The sequence below is a fragment of the Arachis duranensis genome, chromosome 5 (genome assembly GCF_000817695.3).
Source record: "Arachis duranensis cultivar V14167 chromosome 5, aradu.V14167.gnm2.J7QH, whole genome shotgun sequence".
NCBI classification, from domain to species: domain Eukaryota; kingdom Viridiplantae; phylum Streptophyta; class Magnoliopsida; order Fabales; family Fabaceae; genus Arachis; species Arachis duranensis.
In genome coordinates, this window is record NC_029776.3 from 51,110,201 (window position 1) to 51,129,240 (window position 19,040).

General features: G+C 31.4%; 1 protein-coding gene and 1 long non-coding RNA gene across 2 annotated transcripts; one reads left to right on the forward strand and one right to left on the reverse strand.

Moving 5' to 3' along the window:
* Positions 1-498: 498 nt before the first annotated feature.
* Positions 499-2,451, forward strand: LOC107489551 (cytochrome P450 78A5-like). The gene is made up of 2 exons (XM_016110299.3): positions 499-1,461; positions 1,840-2,451. Exons 1-2 carry the CDS (start codon positions 499-501, stop codon positions 2,449-2,451), a joined length of 1,575 nt encoding a protein of 524 aa, XP_015965785.1.
* An 11,624-nt stretch (positions 2,452-14,075) lies between these two features.
* Positions 14,076-15,469, reverse strand: LOC127747438 (uncharacterized). Its single transcript, XR_008009243.1, has 3 exons — positions 15,225-15,469; positions 14,619-14,757; positions 14,076-14,199 (listed from the first exon to the last, which is right to left on the reverse strand). It is a non-coding gene; the product is annotated as an uncharacterized LOC127747438 (long non-coding RNA).
* Positions 15,470-19,040: the final 3,571 nt, after the last annotated feature.

Below are 19,040 nucleotides of genomic sequence, written 5' to 3' on the forward strand. Positions count from 1 at the left end.
AAAAATAACATAATTTAATGAATATATATTAAATTTTAATTATTAAAAATATTTTAAAAAACATATTAAACGTTTTTATATAAATAATTTATAAAAAAATATTAAAATAGGAGTCCATTAATGTCTTGTTTTATCTCTTCCGTAATCATTTGGGAACAGCAATAGGCTCAGCTACTGCTACTCGATCTCTGTTCCCGAAATCCAAAATGGATTCTCAGGGCCACGGTTCAAATACAGCCTTCCATTTTCCCTTTTTTGGTTCTTTATCATAGTATTATATTCCATTTAACCATGGTTAATAATCCAAAAACTTTTAACCACTCCCACTCACCACTTCTATATAACGGGTAACTGCCTTCCAGCACTCTTCGTCTTCTGCGTAACATTACCTTCATTTTCTCTTCCTTTCTCAAGGAAAAACCATTTGTTACATTCCCTCGAGTCACAACTTTTTTCAACCAGAAAACAAATTTGAGAAAAAACCAGTATCAAAAAATAATGTCGGTGGATTTTAAACTTCTTTTCTTCCCCAACCTTGTTCAGCAACCTATCTCAACTCTCCATGCTGCTCTTGCTGTGCTCTTCGTGGTCACTTGTTTCTTTTGGCTTTCTCCCGGCGGGCTTGCATGGGCCTTGGCAAAGTCCGTTGGTGGGACAGTTATTCCTGGCCCGTTGGGCCTACCTCTACTTGGTCTCCTTCGTGTCTTCATGGGGGAGACACCGCACCGTGTCCTTGCTAAGTTGGCCCAGACCTTTCGGGCCAATAAGCTCATGGGCTTTTCAGTGGGCTTAACCCGGTTCGTCATCTCAAGCGACCCGGCAACTGCTAAAGAGATTCTGGGAAGCCCAGATTTTGCAGACAGGCCCGTAAAAGAGTCGGCTTATGAGCTCCTCTTTCATAGGGCAATGGGGTTCGCACCGTACGGAGAATACTGGAGGAACCTGAGGAGGATCTCGTCGACCCACTTGTTCTGTCAAAAGAGGCTCACGGGCTTCGAAGGGTTCAGGAGATCAGTTGGCTTGAACATGGTGAAAGATTTCAAGTCCATGATGGGAGAGAAGGGACACGTTGAGGTGAAAAAGGTGCTTCATTTCGGGTCCTTGAACAATGTAATGATGATGGTGTTTGGGAAGTGCTATGAATTTTTGAATGGTGATGATGGTAATGGTGTTATGCTTGAAGAGCTTGTTAGTGAAGGGTATGAGTTGTTGGGTGTTTTTAACTGGAATGACCATTTTCCTGTTCTCGGGTGGATGGACCTTCAGGCTGTGAGGAGAAGGTGTAGGTGTTTGGCTTCAAAGGTGAATGTGTTTGTTGGGAAGATTATAGAGGATCATAGGGTGAAGAGGATTTCCGGTGAGTATGTTGCTGGTGAAACCGTTGGAGACTTCGTTGATGTCTTGCTTGATTTGGAGAAAGAGAACAAGCTCACTGATTCTGATATGATTGCTGTTCTTTGGGTAATCTTTCTTCTAGATCTTTTCTTTCTCGATGATATCCTTCTTATTAATTACTTTGCTAGTTATTGACCTATTGTTCAAAAAATTAGTAAAGTATTAACTTTTTGTTACATGTTTAATACATTGAAATTTTAATGTTTTATTTTTTAATAAAAATACGTTTTTTAGAGTTTTAAAAAACATAGAGAATATTTTCTATGAATATCTTTGTAGTGTGTAACATTGTTATTTTGTTGGTACTTCATTATGATATTTGTATAGGATTTCTAGTTATAGGTTCTCAAGGTTAAAAATGAATTTATTGGATGTAATATCTTTTTTGACCGTATGTGTTATGTTTAACATTGTTGCTTCATTGGTATTTGATGTTCTTTATAGGAAATGATTTTCAGAGGAACGGACACAGTGGCCATCTTACTGGAATGGGTACTTGCAAGAATGGTTCTTCATCCAGATATGCAAGCCAAGGCACAAGGCGAGATTGATGAAGTGGTTGGGTCAAGGCCGGTTTTGGATATTGACATACCCAACCTGCCTTACCTACAGTGCATTGTGAAGGAGGCCCTAAGGTTACACCCACCGGGGCCACTTCTTTCATGGGCCCGTCTTGCCATACGCGATGTCTTCATTGGGGACAAGCTCGTACCGGCTGGAACCACAGCGATGGTTAACATGTGGGCCATAACGCACAATGAAGATGTGTGGCCGGAACCTGACGTATTCAAGCCGGAGAGATTTATGGAAATGGAAAGAGATGTGAATATAATCGGCTGTGATCTTAGGCTTGCTCCTTTTGGTGCTGGGAGAAGGGTGTGCCCAGGAAAGTCCATGGGCCTGGCCACCGTTCACCTCTGGTTTGCTCAGCTTCTCCAGGGCTTTCAGTGGGTCCCGTGTGAGGAAAAGCCTGTGGACTTGTCTGAGTGCCTCAAGCTTTCAATGGAAATGAAGTCGCCCCTTATTTGCAAAGCTGTTCCTAGGGTTGTTGCTTGATAAAGAGTGATTAGTTGAGACATGACTTTTGTGTGTCTGTCCCGGGGACAATATGGTACTTTTAAGTTATAATGAACTTTTGGTCTATTTTAATTTGCTAAGTTTAAGTAAGTAGGGTTTAATTAGGCAGAGCCCTTTTAAGAATCTAGCTAATGTTTCAATTTTAAGCTAATCTTAGATGCACTTGAGTTTTTGGCATGAAGTCTTAGGTTTAGGGAAACGTTTAATCTCTCTTTAAGGTAAGCCAGAGAGAAAAAGGAGAACGAGGTATCTTAAGCTAATACTTTCAAGTTTGGACTATGTTTGCATGAAGCTTGAAATATGCATGTTAATGTAGATACTAGTAAGCTACTTCTATTAAATCTATGTGATTTTACTTTAATATATACTCCTCCTGTATTCGGTTGTATAAATTGGTATTTTTATTGCGATTGTGTAGTTAATGAGTGTTTGACGAGTAGGACGAATTTGGTTTAGTGTTTCTTTTGAATGCTACGAAATTATTATAGGTAGATTTTATTTTAATGATTTTTTAATATTTTTAATAAAAATTTAATAGTAAAAATAAAAATATTAAAGATATTTTTTTAATTTATAATTTATATTTTTTTTGGAGTATATAAGTTTCAAATTTCTTAAACGTATTAATTTTTTATTTGATTTTTTTTTCTATAAACAAATGTGATTCAATAAAAACATCTTTAGTTTTTGTCGTTGGAGCAGCATTAATGAAAAAAGTTTATTTCATTTCTTTCAATTTTAAAAAATTTTTCATCCATGCTTCATGTATGACATTTTCAACGAATTCCTAATATTTTTCTCCATCAAGAATTCTCTCAAGATAAATATTTTTGTGTTAAGAATCATTTTTAGTGGTTTCCTTCAAGATTTGATTTTTTACTTATTGTTATTATATTTGTCATGTTCATGTGATGAATGTTTTTTCCTTTTCTTTTTATAGTATTTTTTTAATACTTTCTCATGTATGTTTGATATTTTCTTATGAAATCTTTTACCTTTTTCTGTTCTTGTGAATTTTTCTTTATCTTTTACGACTCTTTGACGCATGTTATTCCTTTTTTATGGAGCTTTTTTTTATGTTTTTTGTTTATGTCGTTGTGAGTTCTTGTGCATTATGTTTTTTATTATTATTTTTATAATATAAATGATTAATTCCATGAAAAAAGATTAGATTAAATTAAAAAACTAATTATAAATGTTATATTAGAGTCATAAGTAATAAAAAATGAAAAGCAAAAATTTGTTAAAATGTGGCCAGTACTTAGCCAACAAAATAAAAATGAGTGATTCTTTACCATTAGATGAAATCTCACACTATTAAATACATTATTGATGGCTACAACTCACAAAATCTACCGGCTCTTAGCATTTCTCAAAAAAATTATAACAAAAAATACTGAAAAAGGAGTATTGTATTTTATAATTTAATTTAATAATTTATTTATTAGTGTTTTATAATTTAATTTAATAACTCATCTATATTTACATGTTATTAAACTATTCGTTTATTCAAATGTTATTTTTATTTTTGATATCTTATATATTTTTCATTTTTTATACGTTAATTTTAATTTAATAATTGAATATTAATTGTTATTATAAATTTACTGAATAATTTTTTTTAAATATATAAAATAAATAATATGATAATATAAATTATTTGATTTCATAATTAATTTAATAAATTTTTTTTAAAAAATGATTTTAAATATTACAATTCAAATAATATTTATTTTATTCTAATTTATTTTGATATAAAATATAAATAAATATAAATCACATTAATACTAATTTATTTTTAATTAAACTAAGTTTATAAAATCAATTTGACACATTAAATGCCCTGCAAATTGGACCAAGCAGATTTGAAGGCAGGAAAACAGCTCCAGCCTAAATACTTGTCATATTAATATACTTTTGGGTGAGTATGAGTAATAATATCAATGGAAAATAACATTCTTTTTTTTCTGATGTTTAAACGACAATTTTATTTTCTTTATTTATAAAATCGACGATGTTATATTAGATAGTCAAATTCAGGCATGTTGGTAATCCAAAAAATAATAAGTTACATCACTTAATGTGTTACGCTTTTACAATTTTTGCATAACGTATAACGTTTTCTCGTGTACAGCTTATAACGTATAATGCTTCTACATTATGCTTATTATGCTTTACATTCAAGTCTTATCTTTAAAAAATCAAAAATACTGTTTATACACTAAAATCAGTCACTAAAATTAGTCACTAATATTTTTGTGTATAAACACATAAATAGTTTAATTTATTTTCAATATGTATTTACATATTTTATATTAATAGTTGAATTTATTAACTAATTTTAATACACACGTATCATAACTCTTAAAAAATACAAATTCCTTAAAAATCTCAATGTCCTCAATTTTTTTTCTTCATAAAAACAAAACTAAATCTAAAACAAACTTTTTTTTTTCTCGACTTCGACTACAAATTTCAACTAGCATAACATAATTATATATTTCTTATTAGTTTGTAAATTCATAATTCTTATCTATGCTTTTACCACTGTATTTATATTTACCAACTGGTTTGTGGTGTGAAATAATTCATATGTTTGCTGGAAATAATTTGTGTTAAAATAGAGAAATTTATGTGTTTTGTTTAACAAATTCCTATGTTATTGTGGTAGTATACGTATTTTATTATCAATTGGTTGAACACCACCTGATGTTTTCTAGGTTTAAAAGAAGCAAACTTTCAAAGAAAAAAAAAAAAAAACTAACTTCGACGCTTAATTGAACTAATCAATATTTATATTTGCTTAAAGCAAATTTTACAATGGTCCATGAGATTCTGGACTTTTATTTTGTTTAGTCTTTTAAATTTAAAATTTACTGTATTAATCTTTAAAATTTAGCTTTAGGTACTATATTAATTTCTAAACCTTTTTAGCGTTGAATTAACGAACAAAATGTTAAGGTTACTCTAATTTATTACATTAGGCACATGACTAAATAAGATCTTTTTGTTTTAAGTCTGAAATAAGGTAAAAACAAGATCATTTTAAAAAATGAATTGTACATCATATAAACTCTTCTTTTTTTTGTTTTATTTAAATATCAAAACGAAATGACAGTGTTTGGTCATATGTTCAGTATGGCAAATTAGAGCAAATTCAGCACTTAATTCGTAAATTCAATACTAAATCTCAAAGATCAGTATAAATACTTTTGAATTCAAAGAACTAAAATGGTAAAAATTATGAATCTAACATACTACTTTAAAAATTTAGTCAAATCTTTGTGATTTAGTAAAAGTTTATTTGTTTTTTAATGCAACCCCGAAAATGTTCATTTTAAGTCTTGACATGTAAGTCACCTCTTTCTAACTGTATTCGTGTGCTTGGTTGTTGGTTCTAATCCTACTTTTTTGGTTCCCACCTGCTGATAATAATTTTTTTTCGTATATTCCTTATAATTACCCACTTTAGAAATGTAGTAGAGGTAGACTGATACCGAAAAACACATTGTTGCCCCGAGGTTCCTTCCTCAATTCCTCCACTTCCAGCAAACCTAACTTCATATGTGTTTGGCTTGAAAGAAAACCAAGATTCAATAACACAATAATCTTTTCTATTTTTGTTAGAAAATTTAAACAAGATAATGTTTCTTTGAACATCTAATGATAATACCTTATATATGGTATTGAATATTCACTATTTTTATCATTGTTAAATTTGGATATAGCCTTAAATCGATATCTAAAAGATTATTATTATTATTATTATTATTATTATTATTATTATTATTATTATTATTAACTTGACCATCAATAAATATCCATTTTTAAGTGTGTAAATAAACGTGAGTCGTGTGTGAAGGTCACACACACTGGCTACCATCATGAACTATTTATGGCCCATCTAATTTATTCTTTTTGTTTTCATTTGCAGCTTAGTTTTTTGCATGCAAACATACATGTAATTTGAATGAGGGAATTGGACCAATTAAGACCACACATCTTTATTTGAAGTATCACTATGTTCTTATTTTACACTAGAAATGACAAAAGGTGAGCCAAAGGCAAGGATATTTTATAAAAATTCTGAAAAGATGAAACAGTTTTAAAATGAATTCGACACATCATCACCAGGATTTAGCATCAAGTTCTGTTTTGTTTGTGTTGTTTTGATATGACATTTGGCAACTAGTACATTTTAATAATATGACAAGTTGTTTAATTTGTGTTTTGAATAGTTAATCCTCTTTTAATTTTTAAGTTAGATTAACATTTAAATAAATATCTAAAAGAGACACCAAAAAAATAAATATCTAAAATCATATTCTGAAAGAGCATTCAATGTTCCACTAAAAAAATCAAAAAGTGAAATAAAATATTCAAAACAAGTGATGATTTTGGTTGGAAGTCATGAGAGATAAGTAATATGCGTTTGAAATTGAAGTATAAGTGTGAGTAGTGAAGGAAAAGATGAGTAGAGAAAAGTTATTTTAAGAAAAAAAAATAGTTGAAATTAGCTATGAAAATGGTTTCTCCTTATATACTTTTTTTTTTAATTTCATGCATTCACAGTTTTCTTAAGAAAAATTATAATATTAATAACTTTTAACAAGAAATATTAATTAAAATCAATAATACTAAACTTATATAAACATTATTAATAATTTTTTAAAATAATTTTAGTCAATACTCATACATTTTTATGTTGATAAAATTCTTAAACAATTATTAATTTAATTTTTACCATGGTTTTTAATTATTTTTTCTACAGATTATCACTCTTTCAACTATTTCATACCAGCTCTCAAAAATTCATCCTTCCCACTTGTATATTTGATAGGGTTTTAATATTATATCATTAATCATCTCTCATACAATTTAAGTTGTCAAATAAAAATATGTGAATGATTATACATATGAAATATTTTAATAAAATACATCATAATTATTTAAGTTCTGCTTATGCTTCATCTTCTTGTTTCGGTTTCTGCTCTTTGCTTTAGTCTCTATTTTCTATTTCTACTTGAGTTTCTGTTTTTGTGATTGTTTCTGATTCTATTTTTAATTCTGATTTTAATTTGTTGTTTTCTAATTTTATTGTTGTTATGTGTTGATTTGGTTGTTGAATTTGTTGAATTTATGTTGATTTGTTGAATTTCTGATTCCTTAATTTGTTGAATTTGTGTTGATTTTATTGATGTTATTTTTTATGGTGGAGGTAAAAGTGCTAGTGGTGGTGGAGAGTATTTTTGTCTAGAAAACGTTAAAAGGACGATTTTAATACGAAAAAAATATTAAGGATGATTCTAAATAAAAAATTACGTTGGAGATAGTTTCGATTCTGACCCTCAACGTTAGGGACTAAAACAATACTTATCCCTAATATTTATGTTAGAAAGGTAAGAGAAAGTAGTAGAAAAAATATTCACAACTAGAAATTTGCTTAATATAGACAGATTTACACATAGATTGGGCCTTTATTACAGACAGATTTTTGGTTACCAACGAAATTACAAACGGATTTCGTCCCTCTGTAAAAGCCTCGTCGGAAATTATTACAGATTTTTACCAATTACCGACAGATTTTCCCTCGGTAAATTCTCACATCCATTTCTTTGGAATGTCAAACTTTCCGACGGATTTTTCGTCGGTAATTAGAGATAGATTTTTCAATGGAATTTTCTGTCAGTAATTACAGACAAATTTTTCGACAGATTTTCCGTCGGTAATTAGAGACAGATTTTCTGACGAATTTTTCGTCGGTAATTAGAGACGAATTTTCTGACAAATTTTCTGTGGGTAATTGGAGCCTTGAAAAACCATTCCAAACTCTGAATACAGGCAGAAAATCCATCTGTAAATCCATCAGTAAGGTAAAATATAACTTTTTTTTAGATTTTTTCATTGCAAAATAAACCTATTTTCATACAAAATAAATACAAATTTTTATCTAATTTGTATTCGAATATTTATAATATTTCAAAAAATAAATAAATTCATTGTATTATCAAACTAAAAGAAAAGTACTATAAACAAGTAAATCAATATAATTCAAAATATAAACAAAGTGTATTGATACATCAACTATAATAATAAGTAACAACCATACATCAAAAAAATATGTTGATACATTAACTATAATTCAAAACATAAACTCATGTATTGTTCTTATAACATCATATAAATTTTGAATGTCAGCATTCTTATATATGGACATTATCTCCATGATTAGCTCGTCAACTTTCAACTTCATGAATGATTCCTTGCTACTGAAGCCACAACGCCAAATCCACTATTTAAGATATCTATGTTTTGCTTGTTATCATTTAGGAAACCAATTATCATCCTTGGTCCATTGATGATCTTAAATGTTCCTGTACTTTGAACATCTGCAGTAACAAAGGCATACAATTTATGGTAGAAAGAAGCATGATATAAGCAATATAAATTGATCAATGACTCTCTTATGACAAATCTGATCTAAGGTTAATTATTATGTTAAAAGGATGAAGGAAACTCACTTGATCCATGTGTAGTTCGTATGTATATATGTATGATGCATGAGCATCTTATCTATCTTTTCCTTGTGAATTTACACTTGAATTGCTAAGTTTAATCAAAATTTAAATATCTTTTGGCCATTATAGATGCTATTTTGAGTTTTGCGCAATTCTATTTATTTCAGGTAGCATTTGGAGGGATTTGATGGAGTTTTGTAGCAGAAAAGGAAGAAAGCAAATGATGCTATCAATCCTGACCTCTTTGCACTCAAACAAGAATAACTTAAGCTATAGAGGTCCAATTGACGTAATTTTAGTGGCATTGGAAAGCTAACTTCCAGGGCTTTCCAACGATATATAATAATGCACATTTCTTCTCCAGCAACTTCTGCATCCTCCACGTTGAACTTGGTTCTTGCCAAGTTCAGCGTGGATTTGAGAACTCCCAGTGAAGCACACGCTGCCTTCTCCACGCTGAACTTGGAAAATGCCAAGTTCAGCGTGGATTCAAAGGAACACGCTAAAGACCACTCTGCCTTCTCCACGTTGAACTTGGAAAAAGCCAAGTTCAGCGCGGAGCTTAATGAATCCAATTGTCCCCACGCTCCTCAAGCCCTGCACGGATCAATCAAATTAATTTTGATTCAACTTTTATTTTATTTACAACTAGAAAAAGATATTATTTTAGTTTTAGAAAATATATTTTACATTAATTAGGATTAGATATAAAAGGGAAAAGAATCAGTCCTTCGGGCTCTTCTCCTCTACCTCATTCCAAATTTACAGTTTATCAGAATCCTAGTTTTCACTCTAAACCATGAGCAACTAAACCTCCACTGTTAAGGTTAGGAACTCTGTCTATTGTATGGATTGATACTATTATTTTTCTATTTTAATTCATGTCTTGACTTATATTTCAAGAATTATTTTTCGTTCTTTATCTTATGAATTTGGGTGGAACGGAAGTATAACCCTTGATCTAATTGAGTTCTTGTATAACTTGAAAAAGTTCTTTACTTGAATAATAGTTTGAAAATAATTTCTCCTAAATTCTAATTATCTGGACTTAACGGGATATATAACATATAATCCTCTTATATTTGGGTAATTAGGATTTTTGTGGAGGTTTTTTTTCTTATTTGTGGAGGTTTATAACCCCCACCAAATTGTTTGTGGAGGTTTCTAAAACCCCCAAAATTTGAGGTGCCACGACGACTTTTGTGGGGGTTTTTAAAAACCTCCACAATCTATTCAGTGGGGGGTTTTGTGAATGTTTAGTGGGGGTTTTATTTTGGACTTTTGTGACGGTTTTAAATGACTTTTATGACAGTTTAAAACCCCCACAAATTGATTTTTTAATTTAACAAGAATTAACTATTTGTGTGATTTTCAAACCTCCACAAATCCTATAATTAATTATTTATTTTTAATTTCAAATCATTCATTAATCTCATCTCATTCATATACTCTCAAATTAGAAATTTATTTTTTAATATCAAAATTTAAAAACTAAATCTTTTATAACACAATTCCTCAATATAAGACATAACTCTATATATAAAAAAAATTCTTAATGTCAATAGTTCCAAACATAATTTCATATGATATTATTCTACATAACTATTATTGTTTTTCTTTAAAAAATAAAATAAAACAACAACTTTAATATTTCAATATTGTCTAATTACATATAAAGTCTCAAAATAAAAACAGCATAGAAGTAGCACCATCTAATAGATAAAAACAGTAGCATAGAAGTAGCACCAACACAAGGGTTCACCCATCTTGCATGAAACAGGCAATCATCATTTACATTAAACTAAAATGGGATTACATACTTGAGTTACTGTGGGAAAACAACCTTGAGGTCATGTGGGATGTCATTTCGGTGAGCAATATCTCTAACTCGAGTCAGAGAAACATATGCAATGAATTCAGCCTTGAAAGATGGCAAACATGGATGAATCTTGCGGATGACAAGAACTTCCTGTATATCAATGAAAAGTTATGGTAAATGAAAGAAGCAAGGCCCAAATTCTATTAGACAGCAAGACACAATATGTAGCAAATAAAACCAAACATTATATTAATTTAATTGACAATTGGAAAACTTCCAGAATGATTTCCAATCCTAGGAATTATGCGTAGAATGTAAATTTTCCTTAAAATTACAGAACGACATTTTAGTACAGAATTGAAGTCAGAACAACTCTAGTTGACTGAATGTGAAACTGTGGAACCAAGCCTGAAATTTGGCCAAAATTCAATCACCTTCATAACTAGCATCATATCTCCACATCAAAATACATAATCATGGATAAAAGGCGGAAGAAAAAAAGGTGTCATGAAAGAACTTATTGAAGTCGTAACTCAATTTTACCTCCTGCACTAGTATATGATGGAAACTTAGGGAAATGCATATTTACAATACATACACTTGCACAGAGGTTAGTACTAACCTGTGGTGATATATCATACTGGAACTCAAAGCACAAAGTAGTAGAAGGAATAACAATTATTAAAGGAAGTCAGTCATAGTATACCTTACAGGATATACCTTATAGGAAATTAAATAACAAATGCATGCAGCACACAAAAAATCTCAACAGCAACAAATAGTATTAATTAAAAAGGGTAATAGTGATAACAATACCTCTGGTAACAATTTCAACTTTAGTACAAAGCTCTGCCTCTGCTATTATTATTAGTGATTGTCTTCCCATATGAAATCTGTTTCAATAAATAATTTGTAAAATAAAAATAAAGAAATGAAAGAGAATAATTAATAAAGGGAAACAGCAGTACCGAGCCTCCTCTGTAAATTAAACTCAAATAGCAGAACATAATAATTAAAGAGAATAATTTAGTGTATTGGTATTTTTATTTAGTGTATTGGTATACTTTACTCTCTAACCAAGTATATGCAAGCACATTTTATGCAACATATTAGATTCTATTTGCACTTAATCTTTACCACAAGATGACTTATGATTAATAAAACCCAACATAGAGTTATATACAAAATTATAAGAAAGTTTTACATTAGAGGATATGATATAGTCCCTTTTCAAATTATGAACTTGACTTAAATCTTAAGCTAATTGTAAGATATCTTTGGATACATAAGATCGAATCTTCAGTTTCAATTTAAGGAGGATTACTGAATTCAAATTCTAAAACTAGTTTTATTTAAGAGTTGTGGTTAATTAATGAATTAATATATATATAAAATAAAATTTAAATTCTTTTAATATTTATTTAACTGAACCAGTAAATTAAAATTATTTGACTAGCCTAAATTGATTACAATCAAATATGACTAATTGATATATTTAACTAAAATGATGCAATTAAAATATGATTAGATAAAGGTTCCTTATTACGACACTAGCTAGGAATGCAATTAAGTAGTTTATTAGTCTTATCCCAACAAGAATATGGAGCACAGACCATAATGGTTCTAAAATAACCTTATGGAAAATATTGGAATGTATGATCAGAGAGAGAGTTTTATGTTCGTACTTATTGGCACTTATTATGGAATAGTAAGAATAGGGAATTATTTGATTCAAACTACACTAGATCTCCTTATCAGCAATTGATGATTGGATTTTTGATGGTATAGAATTTCACAAATGAATTCTCGTTGCAAGTATAGTTTCTAAACCAATCAAAAATCCTTTCATACAAAAGATTGTTTGTCACAAGTAACAAACCCCCTAATTTTATAAACCGAAGTATTCAAACCTCGCGTCGTTCTCCCTAGGAATTACAATAAAGTGTCTTGTTATTGGTTAGAAATGTGTTTTGGAGTTTTGGATAAGAAGCATGAAAAGTAAATGGCAATGGAAATAAACTAACAACTATAAAAGGCTCTTGACAAGGTATGAAAATTAGAAGTCCTATCCTAGTTATCCTTCTCAATTCTAATGAGAATTGTTCATTGCTACCACTTAGTTAACCCTTACTAAATAAAGGAAAGTCAAGTGGATGAATTGACTTGAGCCACAAGTCCTAGCCAACTCCCAAGAAAAGACTAGCTTTAGTGCACTCCAAACCAATTAGCAATCTCTCCAATTACCAATCAACAAAGGAATTAGATAAATCAAGTGTCACTAATTACTCTACCTAGGCCAAGAGGAACAAAATCTAAACTATATCTAGAAGAGGCATTTCAACAAACACATAAAAGACAATAAAAGTAAACAACATAAATTGCAAGAATTAAAGAGAGATCTAACTACAAAGGCAAGAGATCAACAATAGAAAAGCAAAGAAGAACAATTATTATGAATTACCTCTTATTGAATTGAAAGAAAATGGAGGGAACAATAGTAGATCTACAACAAAGTATAAGAACAACATAAAGGAAATTACAATAAAAGAATAGAAGAAGGATGAATCTAACAACAAGGAATTGAAAGGTAGAAGTAGAAGAAAGCAAAGATTAAAACCTAGATCTAAGAACTAAACCTAATCCTAATCCTAATTCTAGAGAGAAGTGAGAGATTCTCTCTCTTGAAACTAACTCTAAACTAATCCTAATGAGTGTGAATGATTGGAATCCCCCTTTGCTCTTCAATCCTTGGCTTTAAATAGCAGTTTAGGCGCCAAAGTTGGTTGGGATTGGGCCCCACAACCCTTGAGAATTCGTTGGTCACATTTTCATTAAAAAATCATAAACCATCACCGACGCGTACGCGCACTATACGCGTACGCGTCCATGGGGTGATTCGCAGGTGCGCGCAAGCCCCAGGTGCGCTGGCGCGTCCTTGGACGAGTTCAACTTCTTTGACTTTTCATGATTTCTCCACTTTGCATACTTCCCCTTTTACTCCTTTGATCCATTCCTAGCCTTTTCAATCTGAAATCACTAACAAACACATCAAGGCATCTAGTGGAATCAAAGATGAATAAAAATCATCAAATTAAGGGTCTAAAAGCATGTTTTCACATCTAAGCACAAATAAGGAGACAATCACAAAACCATGCTATTTCATTGAATAAATGTGGGTAAAAGGTGATAAAATCTCTTAAAATCAATACAAGATAAACCGTCAAAACGGGGTTTATCAGTAATCACTAATTCTCAATCACGTCACAACATTAGAGACACTTCATAAAAGGAACATGAGCATAGTTTCTAAGGGCAAGACAGAGTAAACCTCCTCTTATTGGCAGAGTTATCAGGAACTGGAATGAAAACTGGATCACTGGATTCAAACAACTGAAACAAGAAAAAAAAAGGTCGAGATATGTGACGCTATGCTAACCATAGCCACCAATCAGCAGAGCAAAATTTCAATCCAATCATTAACAGGATAATGGAATTCAAAAACAAAATTTGCAAGCTAAAATGAAGACATACCTTGCAATGTTCAACACAAGTTGATACAAGATGAAATTAAAATGCAAGTAAAAAAGAAAGAAAAAAAAAGAAAACACAGATTCATTTACACTTGTTAAGGCTCAAAGACTTTATTTAAATATTATTGCTTATTAGCGATCCAACAAATATCATATGTACATCATAATCTTCAATACTTTCAGACAAGTTTCATATGTCAATCAAAGAAGTACTCATGTTAATACTAGTAATCAAGAAGCAAAATGAATGTGAATTAATGAATGAGACAAGATAAGTACCTTCTAGAGTAGAAGACTTGTTTATTTTCTGTGATGCTATGCTAACTGTGATCATCAATGATACAAGGTGCAAATATGTGAGGTTTAATTTCAAAATGATCACCATGTCTCCCATGGAGTCTGATGGCTAAGCAAGCTTCTGTGGCAGGCAAGCATGAAATTGAAAGTATATTTTCAAATACAACTCCATTAATCACAAAATTGTCTTCAAAATTAGAAATATGTCTTGCCAATGCCTAACTTAAACTTGTTATAGAAGCACAACAATTAATTAGCTTATTTCTGCTGCTGGAAGCAACCAAACATAAAGAACTTAAAGATCAAAATGATAACCAAGAGACATATGTAAAGCAGCAGCAACTTCAATTAGTTAGAAAACATGTTCAAACAAGAATAGCACCTACCAAAAGGTATAATAGGATGATGAAAATAACGAATTTCACAAAATCAACCATAGTAGACTCAAGTCAACGAAGAAACACACAATGATGCTAAATTCGTATGAAATTCTATAATTATAATAATTATTCTATCTATCATAATAAGAAGAAAATATAAGCAACACGAGGAGTAGGATGAGATAAGCTTCAAACTTCAAAGGTTAACCTGAAATTTAATCGGAAGCGATTACGAGGCCAAAAACATGGCTGCAGCAGAATCTGGAATCTAAGCTATGAGAATTCAATAGCCGGTAGCCACTGCGGTGGCATAGGTCACACCTCATTCATTGTCAACCGTTCATCTCATCGATCTATCTTGACCATGTCAAAATGATCATCCATGGAGAAATTAGTTTAATTTCAAAAATGAATAAATGACACTTGAGACAAACGCAGCCAATATGCACAATATTCCTTATGTGAGGTTTTAGGGTTTTAATAAGGGATTTAGAAGCTAAACATGAAGAAGAAACAGCACAAAAAAACCAAACATGAAGAAGAAGAAACATCAATACGGAAATAGCTGAGAAAAAAGGAAGAACACATTTAGGAAAATCCAGAAGCAGAGCGAATGGAATTTGCAAGGATCTGATATGTGAGGAGTTTACCATTCTGGCGATGAAATCCTCATAACAGATCTTACCATCGGGGCCAACATCAACCTCCCTGATCCAGAAGCTCTCTACTGCAACGGACACAGAAGTGGTGACGGTGCCGGCGGCAGAAATGACAGCCAAAACGACGGCGAAAATGGCGGTTTTGTTTGAAGCCGATGACAGTGGATGGTGAACGAGATCCATAAGCTCTCTTTCTCTTAGAGCTAACCCAGTCTATCGTGTTGGAAAAAAGGGAAAATTAGGTTTTGTTTTAAAATTAGGTTTTGTTTTAAAATTTAATTTTAATTAATTATTAGTGGAGGTTTTTTAAATTGCCATAAATAAAATGTATTGTGGAGGTTTTTAGAAACCTTCACCAAAATACTCCTTCAAATAAGCAAAAATCTTGTAGTGAAGGAATTGGCAGTTGATGAATTTTAGGGGAGACTAAAAAGGTCTAAGGAATTAGGGTTTAGTCACATATAGTTTGTCATGAATTAAATCTTGCATGATTAAAATAGTTAGTAAGAAAAGTCAATCCGGAAAATAGATAAATCTGAAGCCTTAACTGTTTCTCCATATATTATTCACAACTTGTTTACTGCTTGCTTTCTGATAGTCTGAATTTACTATTAATGCTTTTGAACTCTCTAAACATCATTTCCTGTTAGTTTAACTAAGTAAATCACATAACCATTGTTTCTTAGTCCATCAATCCTCGTGGGATCTACCCTCACTCACCTGAGGTATTACTTCGTACGACCCGATGCACTTGCTGGTTAGTTTGTGGATTATAAATTTTGCACCAATATATCAAATCAATTTTAACCTCCTTCACTTTCTATTACCAGAATAAGTTTTCTGAAATAAGTAAGCCAGGGGATGAAATGAAATACAAATAACCTAAGAAGCATCCAACACGTTCATGGCCATAAGCTAACATTGGAGGGATCTTGAGTTTGCATTTCCCAATTGGCCATAAGAAAACTTCATAACTATGTAAAGTCCTTTGTATATGAAATAAAAGAGCACTTAAAAGGGATTTTCACAAGTTCATTCATACCATTCAATAATGATTTTCTTTGAAAGAAAAATTCAAGTTATGAGCTTGCGCTTTCTTATTCATTCTGATTTTTGTTGCAGTACAAGCTGGGCTAAATCATGTTTACCTTCTCTGTTGATAAAGACTAGCAAATTTTAAGGCAAACCTTCTGCTAGAATACGCAAAAATGTGGATAAGACTAGCACATAGAGAACTTAATGACAATGAAGACTTCTTAATTCAACTTAAGCTTCACTAATTGTTAAATTGAAGCAAAACATGATTTTAACTTTTAAATATTTATAAAAAATATATACATCCTACATAAGCTACTTCAATTATAGGCAAAAGCAGACAATATGTGTCTAAAAATAAGGGATCGAGATCTCTTTCTTCTATGACTTCCTCAACTACATCGAGGGTGTCTCTTACCTACATGAAAGATGAAATTAAATGACAGAATAACTAGCAAATGAAAGAATTGGCATTTGGAAATCTTGACAGAAAGGAGAAGCGAAGGAGTCGAGATTACCACCTAGACAGTTCCAGACCTCCCCGACGTCGCAAAGTGGCAGGTTCTGGCAGTGGTGTCACAGGTCTTGAAAAAGATGAAAAAGAAAATGTTGTCTATAATGGTAATGGTAATGATAACAGCAGCAGTGGTTTCAGTTTTATAGCTTTAGAGATGTGAAGAATTTCCATGGGGAATGTTACCATTAACTGCAAAGAGAGACATAGAGATCCTTTAGGTCTCTTTGCACTCAAACAAGATCTGAGAACAATCCTATTTTAACAAAAATATCCAAACTCTATGACAATAAGCAAATATTAAAAAACCAAAAATTGACTTAAACTCTTCCTGAAATCATGAAATAAAACAAAAGGAAAGATAGTCAGTTGTACCTTTGTTCGAAGGCAGATTGACTTAAACTCTTCCTGTAAAAATTGAATGACAGCATTTAGAATTGGAACTTTTATCATGATAATAGGAACTTGTTATATGCTTAAAATTCTTGCAATGTGTATAGAACTACATTTATGTGAAAGAAGCAGTACTACGTTCTAATCAATTAACTATCTAGTCTACAATGGCATAGTTGGCATAATAACTAGAGCAGGAAATTATAAGCATACCTCTATGTTTTGATGCAACAAAGTGATAAGCTGAAAGGTTCAGATAGCAAAAGAGTGAGAGTGAGAGGAATAATTGTGAGTTGTAACAGCAAAGAAAGAATTAATATGAGGATGTGATACCTGAAGAAGTAGACAATGAGGAAATTGTGTTTTAGTGTCAGTAAGAGTTGAGAAAGCTTGATTGAACTCCTACAGATGAAAAGAAAGAATAAGAGATTGTGATTGGAGATGGAAAAGAAGAAAGTAAGAGAGAGTAGGGTACCTGGTTGGAGCAAGAAGTGAGGAGAGAATGAAGGGCCAAATTGAAGGACTTGGTTACTTAGTTACTTAAAGAGGCACCAAATTTCTCATGGACTATGCAAAAAACCTCTCTCTATCATGAAGAGAAGAATAATCAATATCTGGTCCAACAGGAACGATTCCAAATGGGTTGATCGAAGGATGGCTTCCATAGTAATGCAACTTTATATGCTCTATGTTCACGGTGCTACTAATGCCAGGAATTTGGAAGATGTCTTTAGTATAATTGAAGAGGTTCGGGTACTCTCGAAGTAGCTTCTTGTTGCCGTTATAGTGAACTGCATAAACCTACAATTCCAACAAAAGCAAATTACTCTAAAAAGTTTTGGAACAAATATATTGCAAAATGAAGAAATCCTTGCATGTCTGCACAAGCTAGGTTCATTAGGTTAATAAATAATTCGCACATTAGTAGCAATGATATTTGATAATTGATTAGCTCTTGATGATGTGTTACTTACCTATTAACCTATTGAATAAGAGGGAGTATAAATTATTCATGATTTTAAAAGGACATTTAAGAAGTTCCATTTCCTTAGCAATCTATGAATCCATTCATCTTTTAGCATTCAACTTGAATCAAAACTTTGAAAAATTCAGAGCTCAAACCAGAGATAATAATTTTTAACCAACAAACATGAAATTCAGGAGGACGAATCCCATACTTGTAACAGATTTATGGTCTTAAAGTTAAACCTAATAGTGATTTGATTTTGAAAAGTCACCTAGATGCAAGCTTCACAAACTAGCTTAGGTCTGTCATAAACCCATATTTCATGGTTTATCTTGTGCTCAATTGAGTGGTTTTTATCAACTCTTTACCCACTTATTCATACTATTTGCATGGTTTTACATTTGTCTTCCTAATTATGTGCTTTGATTGAAAACATGCTTTTTTGGCCTTAAGTTC